The sequence below is a fragment of the Schistocerca serialis genome, chromosome 3 (genome assembly GCF_023864345.2).
Source record: "Schistocerca serialis cubense isolate TAMUIC-IGC-003099 chromosome 3, iqSchSeri2.2, whole genome shotgun sequence".
Lineage (NCBI taxonomy): Eukaryota > Metazoa > Arthropoda > Insecta > Orthoptera > Acrididae > Schistocerca > Schistocerca serialis.
In genome coordinates this window covers 746,691,335-746,709,170 of record NC_064640.1, presented here as the reverse complement: position 1 = coordinate 746,709,170, position 17,836 = coordinate 746,691,335, and the positions used below count along the sequence as shown (strand labels likewise).

Genomic DNA, 17,836 nt, shown 5'->3' with positions numbered 1-17,836 from the left:
TTAGGCCCCACTGGTGAAGAGCAATTTGGGGATGGCGAGTGCATCTTTCAACACGATCAAGCATCTGTTCATAATGCACGGCCTGTGACGGAGTGCTTACATGACAATAACGTCTCTGTAATGGACTGGCCTGCACAAAGTCCTGACTTTAATCTTACAGAACACCTTTGTATAGACATGTGTATTCAAATACAGGGATATGTAAACAGGCAGAATATGACACTGTGGTCGGCAATGCCCATATAAGACAACAAGTGTCTGGCACAGTAGTTAGATCTGTTACTGCTGCTAAAATGGCAAATTATCAAGATCTACGTGAGTTTGAAAGTGGTGTTATAGTCGGTGCACAAGCAACGAGGCACAGCATCTCTGAGTAGCAATGAAGTGGGGATTTTCCTGCACAACCGTTTCATGAGTGTACCATGAATATCAGGAATATGGTAAAACATCAATTCTCTGACATCACTGCGGCCGGAAAAAGATTGTGCAAGAAAGGGACCAAGGACAACTTAAGAAAATCATTAAACGTGACGGAAGTGCTATTCTTCCACAAATTGCTGCATATTTCAATTCTGGACCAGCAACAAGCGTCAGTGTGTGAACCGTTCAACGAAACATCATAGATATGGGCTTTTGGAGCCAAAGGCCCACTCGTGTACCCTTGATGACTACACAACACAAAGCTTTACGCCTCGCCTGGGCCTGTCAACACAGACATACGACTGTTGATGACTGGAAACATATTATCTGGTCAGAGAAGTCGTTTCAAATTTTATCGAGCGGATGGACATGTACAGGTATGGAGACAGCCTCACAAATCCATGGACCCTGCATATCAGTAGGGGACTGTTCAAGCTGGTGGAGGCTCTGTAATGGTGTGGGTCATGTGCAGTTGGAGTGATATGGGACCCCTGATACATCTAGATATGACTCTGACAGGTGACACATATGTAAGCATCCTGTCTGATTGCCTGCATCCGTTCATGTCCATTGTGCATTCCGATGGACTTGGACAATTCCAGTAGGTCAATGTGGCACCCTACACGTCCATAATTGCTATAGAGTGGCTCCAGGAACACTCTCCTGAGTTTAAACACTTCCACTGGCCACCACACTCCTCAGACATGACTATTATTGAGCATATCTGAGATGCCTTGCAATGCATTGTTCAGAAGAGATCTCCACCCCCTCGTACTCTTATGCATTTATGGACAGCCCTGCAAGATTCATGGTGTCAGTTCCCTCCAGCACTACTTCAGACATTACTCGAGTCCATGCCACATCATGTTGCGGCACTTCTGTAAGCTCACGGGGCCCCTACACAATATTAGGCAGGTGTACCAGTTTCTTTGGCTCTTCAGTGTGTAATGAAGTACTGGATGAGAAAAGCTGCACAGATATTCTATCAGATCTTGATAAGACTTAAAGAGGTGCAAAGATTGGCAACTTGCTTTAAATGTTAAGAAATGTGATATCGTGCACTTCAAAAAATCCAAAACATATATTATGCTATGAAAATCATATCAATGGGTCACAATTGTAAATGGTCAAATAATACAAATACCTTGATCTAACAGTTTGTAGGATTATGAAAAAGAGTGATCACACAGACTCAGTTGCAGGTAAAGCATGTTCATAACATCTTGCAAAATGAGTATCTCTAGAAACTGACAACTGACTTACAAATGTTCCAATCACAAAATCTATACACATTAATACAAATTTGCTGTCACCTAAGGAGAACACTACAGGTGAGGTCACTGAGCTGATTGAGCTGTCACTAATGTAAAACTATTTTACTTTTAATGCAAAGATTTATCACCAAAACAGGAGCTCACTATGGGCAATAGTTTTTCTGGCACCTTTGCTGAAATATTTGTCAATTATCTGGAAAACAAGTTCTTTCAAAAATATAGTACACTAAAGCAAAATACCATTTACAAGAAACACTATGTGGATGTTGTCATCATTTTGTAATGCCGTCAATAAATTTTGGGCATTACTGAATTAAAAGAAGCTCCATTGCAGCCGTGTGTGAGGCAAACAGGCAGGCACTGGTATGTAGTTTCACAAGCAAGCCTGTGTATGTGCTGCAAGGTGGTCAGACCATGCCGTACAATCGTGGTGGCATTGCAGAAAGGCCATGCAACTATTAGCCACCCTGTGGAGTATTTGCACACCACAGAAACACAAAAGGACGTGCCTGGAAGCAATGTATCAACACAACAAGTGTGCTATTGACCACTATGAATACTCTCTGGTTCTAGCACAGTTATATGCTGTCTGACAGCATCCTCTGCGACACTAGAATTGCACAAGTGTTCATCACACTATGGGCCATCCAGGAGCTTATGCTGGTCTGGGCAGCCAGCTCCACCAGATCAGCTCACAGTTCTAAGTCTGCACCTGTAGATTTAGAATAACACAACAGATGAGCTGTTCCCCAGACTTCATGGCAGCCCCGAACTTCTACCTTGGAGGGCAGTGGTTCACAGCCAGGGCAGTACTGCTGCCATCCTTCTACATCAGGGCAAGATTCTAACCCAGTAGCAGTGGGTGCTTAAGAAAATTCAACAGACTTATGCATTGCATGCACTGCCCACTCATGGCCATGTAATGACAACTGTGGTAGGCACTGCTAAGTGACAATGTCACCAAAGTGGGATGCACTCATCAAGTGGCCATCCTGGCATCATGACCTTCCGACACCATCAGCCAGCAGTGTACGATGCACCTGCAGACGGCATATGCAGGAGTGGAGCAGCCCACCGATGTTGGAACTCAAGACCAAATAAAATATTTTTATTTTGCAGTTGAGTTTTCCTAGCCACCCCTGACCAGAATCACCACAATTCCAGAAGTACTTGTGAACCTCGTCTGGCAACTCGTGCCAGCACAGTCAACCTCCACACAGCACAGCTTTGATACCACAGCACGCAATTTCATCAAACAGTGGGGTGAGTGAACAGACTATTGGTTTTTTCCTTGTTTTATGTGCAGAAGGCATGGGTTCTAAGTGAGTGATGCACAAGGATTTGAGGGTTACATTTATACAGCCAGGGAAACACTGATTTTTCAGAATTCCATGGTAATACAAAGGAGCACTATTTACAACTTGTGAGATATGCTTAGTCTCAACTTGACAGGGCAGTCAGCACCCAGTACAGGTCAATATCAGTAACTTTTGTTAACTGTCATCAGTATGAGTATACAAGGTCTGTTCAAAAAATTCTGGAGCATTCATAATTTCACGCCAATGGTGTGTTGGAGCAAAATGTGGTTGGCATTGCTGCACATGCCTGTGTTTAATGTGTAACTGCCAGAAGTTTCACTGTTGTATGCCTGTTATATATTGTTCAGTGCTGTATTGAGTAGAACATGATGTCAAATAGTTTGTGAACTTCAAGGTGGCAGAGTTAGAGGAGTAACGTGTCTGCATTAAATTTTGCATGAAACTAAAGAAAACCTTTACAGAGACACATCAAATGATGCAGGAAGCTTACGGTGCTTAAGCCATACTCGATGTTATAAATGGTTCTCATGGTTTAAAAATATAAAGATGACCCTTTTTCAGGGTGCCCTTCAACATCTGCCGACAATGCTCATGTCAGGAACATCAATGAAACTGTGCATGCCAATCAAAGAGATTACAGAATAATGTAACATTTCAGTTGGATCATGTCATGAAATCCTGATACAGCAGCTTGGAATGCATTTTGTTGCTGCCAACTTTGTCCCAAAACTCATGATTCAAGACCAGAAAGACCTTCACCTAGCAACCTGTGAAAAGCTTCTGGATCACACAAATGAGAAGAATATGTTCCTTAAAAGAATCATAACTGGTGATGAGACGTGGGTCTACAGTTATGATATTGAGAGACCAAGGTTCAATCTTCACAATGGGTCTGGAAAGGTTGGTCAAGTCAAATGTCAAAGCCATGCTGATAGTTTTCTTTGATTTTGAAGGATTAGTTCATCATTAATTCATGCCACAGGGACAAACTGTCAACTGGTGGTACTATCGGGATGTGTTGTGATGCCTATGAGACAATGTGAGAACGAAATGGCCTGAAATGTTGCAAGAAATGTGAGAACGAAATGGCCTGAAATGTTGCAAGACAATTCATGGCTCTTGCATCATGATAACGCACCTGCACTTTCATCCTGTTGGTGCATGACTGTTGCACAAAAAACGAAATCACTGTGCTGCCTCACCCTCCATACTCTCTAGACTTGGCCCCTGTGGACATTTTTTATTTCCAAAGTTGAAAACCCAATTGAAAGGACGAAGATTTGCAACGATAGATGAGATAAAAGAAAATTTGCAGACGGTGCTTCATGCGATCCAACAAGCAGTGTGCCAAGACTGCTTCCAGAAATGGAAACAGAATTTGGAGCGGTGTATCAGTTGTAGAGGAGAGTATGTTGAAGGAGACCATGCACATTAAGTAAAAGGTAAGAGTAGAAAAATTTTGTGGACAAAGTTCTGGAATTTTTTGAACAGACCTCCTATGGAAAATCAGGGAACAGAGTCAAAATGGATGATGAAAATGATAAGATATATATATATATATATATATATATATATATATATATATATATATATATATATATATATATATATATATATATATATATGGTTATAATAGAGGGAAACATTCCACGTAGGAAAAATATATCTAAAAACAAAGATGATGTGACTTACAAAATGAAAGTGCTGGCAGGTCGACAGACACACAAACAAACACAAACATACACACAAAATTCAAGCTTTCGCAACAAACTCTTGCCTCATCAGAAAAGAAGGAAGGAGAGGGAAAGACGAAAGGATGTGGGTTTTAAGGGAGAGGGTAAGGAGTCATTCCAATCCCGGGAGCGGAAAGACTTACCTTAGGGGGAAAAAAGGACGGGTATACACTCGCACACACACACATATCCATCCACACATATACAGACACAAGCAGACATATTTAAAGACAAAGTGTGTGTACAGACACAAGCAGACATATTTAAAGACAAAGTGTCTTTGTCTTTAAATATGTCTGCTTGTGTCTGTATATGTGTAGATGGATATGTGTGTGTGTGCGAGTGTATACCCGTCCTTTTTTCCCCCTAAGGTAAGTCTTTCCGCTCCCGGGATTGGAATGACTCCTTACCCTCTCCCTTAAAACCCACATCCTTTCGTCTTTCCCTCTCCTTCCTTCTTTCCTGATGAGGCAAGAGTTTGTTGTGAAAGCTTGAATTTTGTGTGTATGTTTGTGTGTCTGTCGACCTGCCAGCACTTTCATTTGGTAAGTCACATCATCTTTGTTTTATATCTGTGTGTGTGTGTGTGTGTGTGTGTGTGTGTGTCATACAGCCTGTTTTGAGTGTATTTTGTGTTCTTAGTGTGTACAGGAAGTTATGGTTATGCAATGACATTGTCTCAAGCATAGGGTCTCACTACTTGGGAAGCAGTTCAAGCATTGGTTACTGAACTGGTGCGATTGAAAGCAGATAATGCAGACTTGTGTGATAGGCTTGCAGCTAGGGAGAAAGAACTGGAATTTGCCAAGCAACCTATTCCTTTATTAGATGGGGCCATAGCCCCGGTTTGATCACAACCTTCTCTCGAAAGCTGACTGATGGCATAATGTCTGTTTTGAGTTCAGCAGTTAGCAGCCCATACACATATTCACTGCTGTCGTTCACCTCTGTCATTCATGGCCCATGGTGCACCGCAGTTGCCTTGGTGCCAGTGTCGAATAGTGCCATTTTGCCATGCACAGTATGCTTTAACCACAGCAGCTTGTGAACGTTTTACAAACTTAGCCATTTTGGATATGTTTCCATCTTTGGCCCGAAAGCCAATTACCATGTTTTTTTTGGGTATCAGATAAACTGCTCCATTTCCACATTATGATGATGACTGCACTGTTTCCTGTGTCCCCCTGATACATTTTCTATACCCTCCACCACTAATGCTGCCGCCTGCTGTCTGTGAGTGGTTATTGCACGTGGGCATCAAACATAGGCGGTGATCACATTAATGTGACTGGACCATGTATATCTGTAGTTAGTTTCATGAGAAAAAGCCTTCGACAGCTATCTCTAAAGAAGTGCTTTGCACTAGTTTTTGATGGCTGCAATATAGACTGTTCTGGAGAAGGATGAGAAACTAAATTGTTTAGTATGTCATGAAACTGACAGCACGTTTGTCTGCATATAGCATGACAACAGCCTCACAGATCAGTTTCCAGTCATAAATTGTATCAATCAGGGATGGGTTCCACCCTCTATTTCTCTGATGTGATGTCTGATGGCCTCAAGAAAGGCAATGAATAAATTAACTTCAAAATTAGGTGTGGCAGTGATGTCTTTGACATCTCATGCTTTAGAGCCAAACACAGTACCCATCAATGAATTATCCTCAAGATCCTCTGTCTTGAAGATATCTACCTTTTTAAAATGAAATGATAAGATCATGTACCAAATACCAAAATTCTATGAAGATAAAATATGCACAGCATAGTGTCCCTTCTTATTAAATATCTGTTAAGATGTTACGGGCACCTAGTTACAATGGATGATTACAGGTTACGTAAAGACAGTTTGTTTATAGGTGGCCTGGGAATGTGCATCACATAAAATTCTTACTGCATGCTGTTGTGCAAAACTACTTCATGCCTTAATGTAGCACTGTCCCAGAATGTCATTCCTTATTATCATAATGAGTGGAGTTGGTTAACACGGTCCTTGGATTTTACTCCTCAGATTTTTTGTGATGGCTCAATGACAAACAATGAAGGCCTAAATACAACAAAAGGGTGCAAACAATAGTAGTTGCTGGCTTATGTTATGACAACTGCCTATGTTATAATACCACCAGAGGCACTACTTGTACTACAATCAAGAGAACCGAGTTAATTTAAACAACTAGAAATTTTAATGGTCTTCCACTTATAAGTCACTTGTGTGTTCTTGATCATTAGAATGGCTATCAGTCAAAACTTCATGAAAACTGAAGATATAATCATTTGAACTTTTTGTTAAAACTGGATATACAATTATCAACTTCTTAATCAATTATGGCTCCTCCAGAAACATTTTGGATTAACCCAAATTAAACCCACGAATAATCTACAATTTTCAAAAAGGTAACAAATGTGATTCAGCACAAATTTATCCCAGTGATGTTTCGGATTATTGGAAGGTGTTCAAAGTTCTTTCAGTGCTGTGTTAAAGACAATTCATTGGAGAAATTTAGGTGCTTGTCTTATCCTATGATTTAAATATAATGACACTATTTGAGATTAAACAAACCTTCCAATCATGGGCATCACTCCACTGTGTTTAAATCATATTGGAATCATTTGAAGGATGCTACATGGACATGAGGGTACTTGTATCTCACCCCAGGCCACTTGACCTCAGTTCTACTGACCACATCTGTGACAACAGTAAGCAAGGTGTGTGCACCTTACATCCAACTCCGACCAATCCCTGTGAGTTGTGGGCCACAATTGAGTTTTCATGGTTCAGAAAAAAATGAAATGATGGTGTGGCATTGATGGCCAGGACACCCCGTGTGGGGAGGTTCGGGCGTCGGGTTGCAAGTCTTATTTTGGGTGAAACCACTTTGGGTGACTTGCGCATCAATGATGATGAGGACAACACAACACCCAGTCCACGAGCAGAGAAATCCCCAGCCCGGCCAGGAATCAAACCCAGGCCTGCTGCATGGCAGGCAAACATGTTACCACTCAGCTAAGCAAGTGGACTCATGGTTCAGAATGGCTCCCAAACACTTCTGATATCTTGTGGACTCCAGCATATGATATGTTGCCATCAATATCCAAATGAAGGGGGATGCTGCATGCTGCTGAGCAGGCACATATAATTGCTCACAAGTTTAAATCTGATACTTAGAGAGTGATTATCTGATTTGGGTCAATTAAGAGTTGTGTAATTTCAGTGTTTAGGAAGGCCAGATATTTGAGAAACATTTGACTGTAACCCCTGACACAATACAGGTGTGGTGTGGTAAGTCTGATAAACTTCTATAAAACCAACAGGAAATTTTTGTTAAGTGGCATTATTGATGTGAAGTGTGGTTCTTATAACAAGTTTTAGCTAGCTTTCAAACAGAGGCAACATGCAGTTGTTTGTTGGTAGCTATCTGATGTGATCAATGTCTAACATTTGATAAAAAGTGACAAAGATGGTTCTTGTTCAGCAAAGAAATATTTTTATTTAAAGAAGTGAACTATGGCCTAGATACAACTCAAGTAGTGGCAGCATTCATAACACTTTATCAGTAACTCCACGACCATACCCAGAGGAACTAGTGATGCTGAGCACCCGCCTTGCCGTACTCTGTCATACGGTGACATTTGGTTGAGTTATGGATGGGCATGGTTCTGCACATCACTCTCCTGTCTGTTGTCAGCTTTCCAGAACTTGGAGCTTCCACTTCTCGCTCATCTAGCTCTTCAATTGTCCTTACAAGGATGAGTGCACCGTATTCCAGTCCTCTCATCAAAGACCCTAACAGTGCCTGGAATTGAATGACAGTCCTCTGCATGGCAATTGGACACAATGACTGCTTTCTGTGGAGATGGAAAACTGTTTATAAATGGATAAAATATTTAAATCTCTGAAGAAATGTTTGACAACATTCATGGTATCAGGAAAGAAGAGACTTGCCATAAGATTTACAAGACTGTTGAGAGGGAAGGCACCTCTTATGATTGGATACATAATATCCTGAATTAAGTTCTGCAAATGAAGCAGCTCAATATGCAACTGATACCAGAGCCAAAATTTCTCAGCCAAAGCAATTTCAAAACATTATTAGAAAAAGCTAATCTGAATTTTTTACTTAAATAAATTGTGATTCCATCACATCTTCATGACAAAACTGCACTTTAAACAGTGGGCTGGCAAAGTGAAAGCCCCCAAAATACCAAAACCCATTTAGTCAGCAGGAAAAAATAGGTTGATTTATTGGACATATAGGGTACGACTGTGATTGAATATTTGAAAGAGGATCCAATAATGACTGACTTTTATTTTGTACTGTTACTGAACAATGTATTTTCATAGAAATGTAAAGTTCAATTGAACAAAAATATAAAAAAGGACAAAAAATTAATTGTACTGCACTTAGTTATAACAGAATCATTACAGTAAAGATTGGTAAACCATAAGGTTTGAGTGTCACAATTTTCAGTAAAGCTTTGGGTGTAAACAAATGTGTCCATATGTCACAGTTTGAGACCATTTTCTAGTTATTTCTTTCCTTTGCTAACCTCTCCATTCACCTCAACATCAGTGACTTCTGTCTTTCCCTGCATTTTTACCCTCCACAATTCCCTCTATTCACCAAGGAAATTAATACATTGTATATTAGCATGCGCACTATGAATATGCCCCACCCAGGCAGTACATACATTTTTCGTTGTCTATGCTTTCTAAAACTTACCAATTTCAAAAGTTAGCTGTCCAGTGCAGATTTAATAATATGACATTTCATTTCCAACAGTATTGATGTCCAAATTGTTATGGAAACCCACTGAAAATCAAGTTTTTATAGAAGCACAGAAAAAATGCTTATCATAAACATTAGGTAACACAAAATAATACTGCAGCCCAGACAAAATACTATGTAATTACATATACTTTTGACATAAAACAAAAATCATGTTACATGAAAAGATTTTTCTTCTCACATAAACAAATATACCTGCTTTCTGCTGTCACTATGTCACCTAGATTTGTTAGCCTTATTATTATTATTATTATTATTATTAGACTTGTGACACAGCAAGGTGGAATCTTTCCATCTGTTATGTTTCTGCACTTCTTAAAGTATTAATTTTTTTATCTGATTATTAGTCACTTTTCATATTGTTAACTGTGTAATATATATGTAACATACACACAGATATTTCAAATCAGTAATTAGACTGAGATTCACTTAAATTCATTGTTTAAGTGATTATTTTGGATATGCTGATTTCATTAAGATAGCTAGCTTTCATTACAACATTATTAATTAGAAAATATGGTTAAAATCTAATATTGCAGTTCATTATGTGCAGTATGTAGTGAGCTAATCAGCATATTAAAAAGGCTGGCATTGCAAATTTGCAGTAACATAATTTAAATTACCTGAAACTAATTAACTTATACAATAACTGATACTGGACCTCCAGACATTCACAATTTTCTGTTGTTGTTTTTACCTATGTACTCACTACATTCTGAACTTTGATATTATACTTTTGGTGATCTAACTTTTGTGTGTAACATGAGACAATTCACTAATTAATAAATCCACAAATTAACAATTTTGCATAATTTACCATCATTTTCAAGATGGCTGCCACATTCGTAAGTAGGATATTCCCAGCGCACTTACGTAAGATGGTTCTGTGTGTGTTTATAATTTAATAATTTTCAGCATATTTTATAAATGACATTACTTTATTGGTATAAAACCCGGTTAGAAATGAAAAATCTAACCTAGACACTTTTCAAATCGTTAAGCAGTTTCTGAAGTCAAAAAATATCCTTAGGTCGGGCTTTAAATAGTCAAGCCCCACCCCAAAATAGCCAGTTGGTGCTTGATTTAACAACCATGTGAGTCTGCCCTTCGATATCACATGAGTAACAGTTATGTCCGTTTGCATATAATGAGTCCACAGTCCAAAAGCTTACAGGTAATACCTATGTCAGACTATTAGATAAAAAGTCTCGAGTGAGCTAGACATTGTGTAACATCTCATGTTACAATTGTGTGAGATAGCAAACATGCAACATCTAAGTTTAACTGCTCTGGGAAACCTAGTTGCTGCATATTTTAATCAAGCTGATACCTTTCTACATGTCAAAAATGTGTGCACTGTGCTTGTTGTGATGTATTTCCACTGTATCAACTCTACAGTGTGTTCACTGATTCTTGTGTCACTCTTCTGAAATGGTGTTACCTGGATTACGAATGGAGATGGGAGTGTGCAGTACCTACCTGTATATGATACGCAAATGTCAAACTGGATCTGGTCATTCAGGATAATACAAGTAGGGGACTGCCACAAATGAAACAAAGAACCCAGTGGTTGCTACTGTTGTTAAGTTACTGCTTGCCTTTTGTCTCCGCCATTATGAAAACACTTCAGTCAGTTTTTGAACCCAGTGATGGATATGTCAAACTTGGTGAACTGTGTGTTGAAATCAATATATTGTGTGTCAAGATCACGTTGTGTTTTTTTTTCTGTTAAATACAGATACTGTACATTTATTTTGTTTTGTTTCTAAATACAGGTACTGTACATTTATTTTTTGTGTGCACTGGCCGAGAAATCAAGATGAAAACAAAATGCTAATTCACTTAAATGGAAGGTAAATCTGCTTAAGACAGTTAATGAAATATAGAGGTAGAAAACAGCAAACCTTAAGGGTTCGGTTGGTACGTTTCAAGAAATAGAACAATACAGTTCACAGATGTTCTCAATAAAGATAATCAAGCTTTACTATGACTACAGATTGGTTGCAGTCTACATTGCAATCATTACTCAACTATCGTGACACATCAAAGCTGACAAAACTGCCTTATTTTACTACTGCTTATCCAATAAATATTTTATTGTTCAGGTAAGAAGTAAAAACCTATAAGAAAAGAAATGTGTTATTGGTAGGATGCAATTTCAATTGATCTCTAAAGCTACCCTTATCACTGGGAAAAGTTAAACACTGTGCTGTTTTAAGATTTTGAGAACACTACCAGTGGAATATATAGTGAACAAGATAGCATGGATGGCCGTCATGTTCAACTGCATTCTCTATTTGCATAAGTGATTTCTACAAGAAAAATGTGAAGGAGCAACTCATTGTTTTGATGATGTGTGCACAGCACTGATTACAACAGACAAACACATTTTGGAGATCATTCACACCACGAAATATCACACCAATGTATATCATGACAGGAAATTTGACATTGATTTCAACACTGTAGTTTCTTTCTCCACTTTCAATATACAGTATGTAACTACAAGTAAATTTTTGTAAGAAAACTGAATTACAGTACTCTAATAAAATTTTACAAGATCAAAAATACAATACTGTTTTCTTGTTCCTTTTTGCATACTTTATTACACAAGAAATTGTGGTTTTCTCAATTTTGTGTTAAATTATTTTCACTGTAGATGTCATATTGCCAGCTAACAGAACTTCAATGTGAATTTGATCAGCCTTTGTGGTAGTGGTTTGTTGTGTCATAATTTGCAGCCTAGAAAAAAGGCTTAGTGGCACTACAACACATTCGTGAAAAAAGGATGTGGGCCATTGGGACCTGAGACGTTAAAAATTCAACATTGCATCACGAAACCTGATACAAGCTCAGGGTGACTGAGATAGAATAATGAACATTACCTTGCATATGGCTACAATCTAGAAGCACAGGTATATATTTTACTTTTTTTTGTACTATAGTACATCAACATTTTCTCTGCATCTACTTTTCTGTGCAGATACCCCTGGTATCATACAAAAGACACCTTTGGCATGACAAATACATCCATACAGGCACTAGTGTACTGACTGTTATTAAAGGATCTTTACTACAGTTTGGACTGCAATGATAGTGGAACATTCATGTGATACTGCACTTATGAAAGTTTTCGCCCACATTGTTATCATGCATAATACTGAATACACATTTGGTGCAATGATCTGGATCCCCACTGGGTATTGTTTCAAAATTTGGATATCTTCAACAGTGACCACTACGTCCGGGACACTGTAGACCTCGAAGCGGTAACTGTTTCTCATTTCAATGTATTTCTGGAGCTGCATCCTTACAGGATAACTATTGTCCACATGACATAATAAATATTCATGACCGTTTCTCAGCACAACGAATACTAGTTACTGTCACACAATGGAAGATAGGGATGCATGTTTCAGTACATCTAAAACATGTTAGTATGGCATAAAAAGCACAGTTTCAGCAGATAGCACAAAAGCATCCTAAACTGGTAACAGGCAGACCTTAATAAAGCTTTTCAGGACACAAAAGAGTTGTTGCTACATAATTTCTTAAGTATTACTACCATAACCCTGCTGTTCGACTCATCCAGCATATATGAGTTCATAAAATTTCTGTGCAATGCGATACAAGCACCACAGGGCAAATTTATGTTGCTAGCATTGCCTGTCAGTGTTAGCAGGTGAATTCTTACGCTTCAAAAGAGACGGATTTATTGTCAAGTTGGTAATCCACCAGTTATAATCAAAATACAGTTTTATGTGATATCAGACATAATTCTAGACTCGTTTGAGGATTTATTCATAGGGTGGATGCAGTATATTATCTGAGATGGAGGGTCATTGGCAGAAGTATAGGTAATATCAAGTGTGCCCCAGGAGTGTGAGTTGAGACCCTTGCCTCTCATGTTGTATATGACCTGGTAGACAATATTACTAGTAACCTCAAGAGTTTTTGCAGATGAAGCAGTTGTTTACAGCAATTAATGTCCGGAGAAAGCTGTACAAATATCCAGTCACATTTTGGTAAGATTGCAAAGTGATAAAAAGACTGGCAACTCATTTTAAATGGCCAGAAATGTAAAATTGTGCACTTCCAAAAATTGGGAAATGTAGTAACAAGTGACTACAACATCAATGAGTCACATTTGTAGTCAGTCAAATCGTACAAATATTTGGGTGTAAAAATTTTAAGGAATATGTATGAAATGATCACATTCTCTCCATAGTAGGAAAGGCAGGTGGCAGACTTTGGTTTGTTGGCAGGAAACTAGGAAATGCAATCTGCTTGTAAAGGTGATAGCTTATAAATAACTTCTGCATCCCATTTTGGAATATTACTCAATTGTGCGAGACCCATACCAAACAAGGCTAACTGCCAATATTGGTTGTTTGCAAAGAAGGTCAGCACAAATTGTCACAGGTTTACGTGACTATCAGGAGTGTGTCACAGAAATGCTGAAGAACCTAGATTGGCACATGCTTCACATCAGATGCCTATCATACAGTGAGAGCCTACTTACTACATTCCAAGAACCTGTATAAAGTGAAGAGTGCGGGGGGGAAGGGGGGGGGGGAGCGGAAGGAGGGTTTTAACTAGCTAAATTACTTGTCCTGCTTTTTCATAAAACTTGCAAAGAATTATTTTAGGTCATAGGGTTAGAAAAGGAATGGGGGAGGGTGAAGAGACTAACTGCTTAATTTTGCAATGAAAACAGACCCATTAATGGATTGCTTTATGTAAACAGTCAAAAGATGAGAATTTTCAACTAAATCGTTTCTGATTTCTTTCACATTTTCTACATTCAGTAACCCCGGCAAGATATGAAAGACCACCAGTCTGTGAAGGTACACGACAAGTCCATGGGAAATTACTGGTCTGCAAAGTATGAAAATTATGAAAGTTAAATACACTTCAAAATACATTACTATGGCTCTAGGACTAAGCAGAGTCAACTGGAAAACAAATTTGGTAGGGCTTTACATTAACACACAACACAACCCCCCCTGCAGACAGCAAGCACAGCCACACGAAAAGCACACAAGGCAAAAACAGAAAACTGCAGTCTTGGTTCTGATGCATGTTATGTGACAACCTGAAATATGAATGACTGGAAGAACTTTGGGAAAGCAGAATTGTTGAGTAGTTGGCAGGTGGAATTCAGACAGTATATATGACAAAATACAAATTTTGACTTTACTTTCACTGGGCAGTTAGATCACTGTGTTGTTCTCAGTGTCACTCAAGCTGTCGCAGTACGATCCACGTAAGAATTTCATGGATGGAAAGCAATCAAGGAAAGTATGAGCATTCATTATGCGCGTCTCTTATATTAACACGGCCCTTTGTGTGACAAAACTATCTGGTCGGAATCACACTGACGAAATTGAAACCGTTGCGGAACTATGGGCACAGCAATTCTAATAGTGACAAAAACAGATGATCTAACTGAGGCGTTTGCATAGTTTTCAACAGCTCCCACAACACCAGCAGATCACACAGCAGCAGTCACAATGACTTAAAGTCCCTTAAATTAACCCCTTGTTCCTAATGTGGCAAGAATCCCATTTCACAAGTTAAATTTCATTTATAAAAACTTCGTAAGTTAATATTCAAGTATAACTGACGCAAATACTAATGAACTACATAATCACTCGTATTGAAATATCTTCCTGCTGTTATCATGCATTTCTACTTTAAGCCACTCTTATATTCTTTAGTTTTGATGAGTTACTCAGGATTCACATGCATATAACCAAAAGGTCTGAACCTGAAGTCTTTATTTATTTTTTTGTACAACTTTAAGAAAATCGAATTTATCGACTGTATCCTCGGTTTTACTACCAACGTAACAGTTTTACTAGCATTAGTTCTTCTTGATTTGCTATCTCAGATATTTCCTTGCGTGACTACATTATATTATGAGAATTACTTTTCAAAAATCGTCCCGCATTAGAATTAACAAATATCTCATACTTCAGTTCTTTTCTACTGAAGGTGATTTTTCAGCTACTGAATTCGCATAACTTGTGGATTTAGCCGACGATTTATCCACCGGGGAGAAATAGGAAGTGTTGTAGTTTGCCGTGGTTCTGCACATGCTCAGTAGGTGTAAATACGCATGCGCAGAACGCAGCGTTTCGAGCGGGCTTTCTGCTTGTTTTGTTTTCATTTGTGATCAGCAGACGAGAAATAAATGAGCTGTTTAGGTCTCCTTTCGTTATTGCGCGAACCATACGTGTGCAGAACGACGTTACGTGCGTCAACATAACTCCGTTTATCAAGAGATTCCCATAGGCCACGAAACTCTTGGATCATTTTGTGCACAACATGTAGGTAACGGTTCCACTGTAATGGTGTTCACAAATCCAGAGAAACAAATTAGCGTCATCAGAAGCCGTTGGGTAGTAACAAAACTGGTGTTTACTACACAGCCAGCATGGACGTTATGTGCAATTCAACAAGTAGAATTACTGTTTCCTCTTGCAAGACACACACAGCAGCCATCAATCAAAGCTAGGCCCCGCTTAAAGGGAAGGCATTGAGCAAATCGCTACAAAAATTTCAATAAAAATAATTTTCGATGACGTAGATTCCGTGAGCGTCTGTGTTACAAACGATGCACTAAAACTACGTGCTGTCAAAAAAAAAAAGATCTGCACAATATAGCAAGTCTGAAGTAGTGAGACGGGGAATTTAAGCTCTACAGATATCAGCGCTCAAAATCGGAGACTTATCTACAGCTGCTTCATGATGAAATCAAGTTTGTTGTAATGAATGGGGTTCAGATAGAAATTCTGTCAGTACGGTACTAACTGCGTTTACAAGGACTGTACACTTGGATTAAATGTCACTAGTTTTCATGTAACAATTCTTCGTGTACTGGACGAATTGTGCCATGTTTTCGAACAGGGGTGATCTTCATGCTATTTGTTAAAGGTCCTGAATTACTTTGCGGTACGCCCTCTTAAGTCAAAAAGTATTTATTTCCGAGATGACAGAGGTGTTTCACAACGTCTAGTAGACTCTCATGGAGCCACCGAAACATTGTATTGTTCCTGTGATGTTGACCGCCGCTTGCAGAAAAATGTATCTCCAAAATCACAGGACGCGAGAAATGGACGGAAGTTTACAAAATTATTAGATCAATAATGGAACAGAAAAAGCTTTTTCAGAATTTGTCTGACGAGGATAACAATCAAATGCAAGACGACTCTAATTGTTGAGACTTGCAATTTTTTTTTAAACCTCCATAAATCGTCGTAATCTGGGCCTATTGCTAGCGCCACTGGGCGGATCTAAATACGAGCATGCACTTGGAACAAATTCACACATAATAAAACACATATCTAAACGATTAGATTTTCCCATTTGTTCACTGATCCGGTACTTGCGGGACAAATTGTATGATAAGAGTAACATATTTAAATAAAAGCAAAGTAACATCAAAGCTTTCGGCCATAAGGCTGTGGCACAGTGCAGCTCACCGTCGAAAACATGGTTTGCAAAAATGATACGCGGAAAGTGCTCTCAGAGAAAGGTAATGAGACATACTGCTTGAAGAAAATAAAAATAGTTCATGCAAATGCGAGCTGAGGCGCCATGACTGTCAAACCTGTATTGATGCTTTCGCATGTAGCTGTATTGATTCAACAAAGTTTATGTGCAAACACGTCCGTCTGGTTTGCCGAGTAGCAGCACAAAATGATATTGACGGCGAATGCTCCGACAGCTGTTTAGTTATTGATTAATCAGGCTACAAAATCCAGTACGGCGAAAGCGTCTACAAGCAAGGAAGCGAAGCGGAAAGAATTGGTTTGCTTCAGCCGCGCATGTGCAGCTTTGGCGTCATTTCCGCCGACAGAAATACGTAACATCGCACTCGGTGCCTCAGAGATGATATGTACAAAAACACACACACACACACACACACACACACACACACCTGTGCTGACTGCGAAGCTCACTCTTTCTGAACAGAAAGCCACCACAAGTGTTGCTTAAGAAAATAAATGTGACAGATTCTTCGTGCCTCCAATAAAATAATACTGATCGGTGGGGCCTGAGTGTGGGAGTCGGTGTACGCTTGTAGGTCACCTTTGTACGTTTTTCTCGAAGAACTCGAAAACTACGGCCTCTAGCAGAAAGTATCCCAGTACAAAACTAATTACATTACATTTCCTATGAAAGGTGCTGTTCATTTTTTCTGTAGGGCTAATAGTTTGCGCGTAGCGAGCGAGAGAATAAGAAAATCTCGAGCATTGTTTATGAAGGCTTGATATAACATTGCGGGTTGCATAAAACGAT

At 39.0% G+C, this 17,836-nt stretch overlaps 1 protein-coding gene across 1 annotated transcript in view; it reads right to left on the bottom strand.

Moving 5' to 3' along the window:
• Window positions 1–17,350, bottom strand: part of LOC126469570 (uncharacterized) — a 187,345-nt gene extending 169,995 nt beyond the window's left edge. The window contains exon 1 of the mRNA XM_050096688.1: window positions 17,145–17,350. Within this exon, the coding sequence (XP_049952645.1) occupies window positions 17,145–17,164 (20 nt within the window). The 5' untranslated portion in view covers window positions 17,165–17,350. The remainder of the gene's footprint in view (window positions 1–17,144) is intronic.
• Window positions 17,351–17,836: the final 486 nt, after the last annotated feature.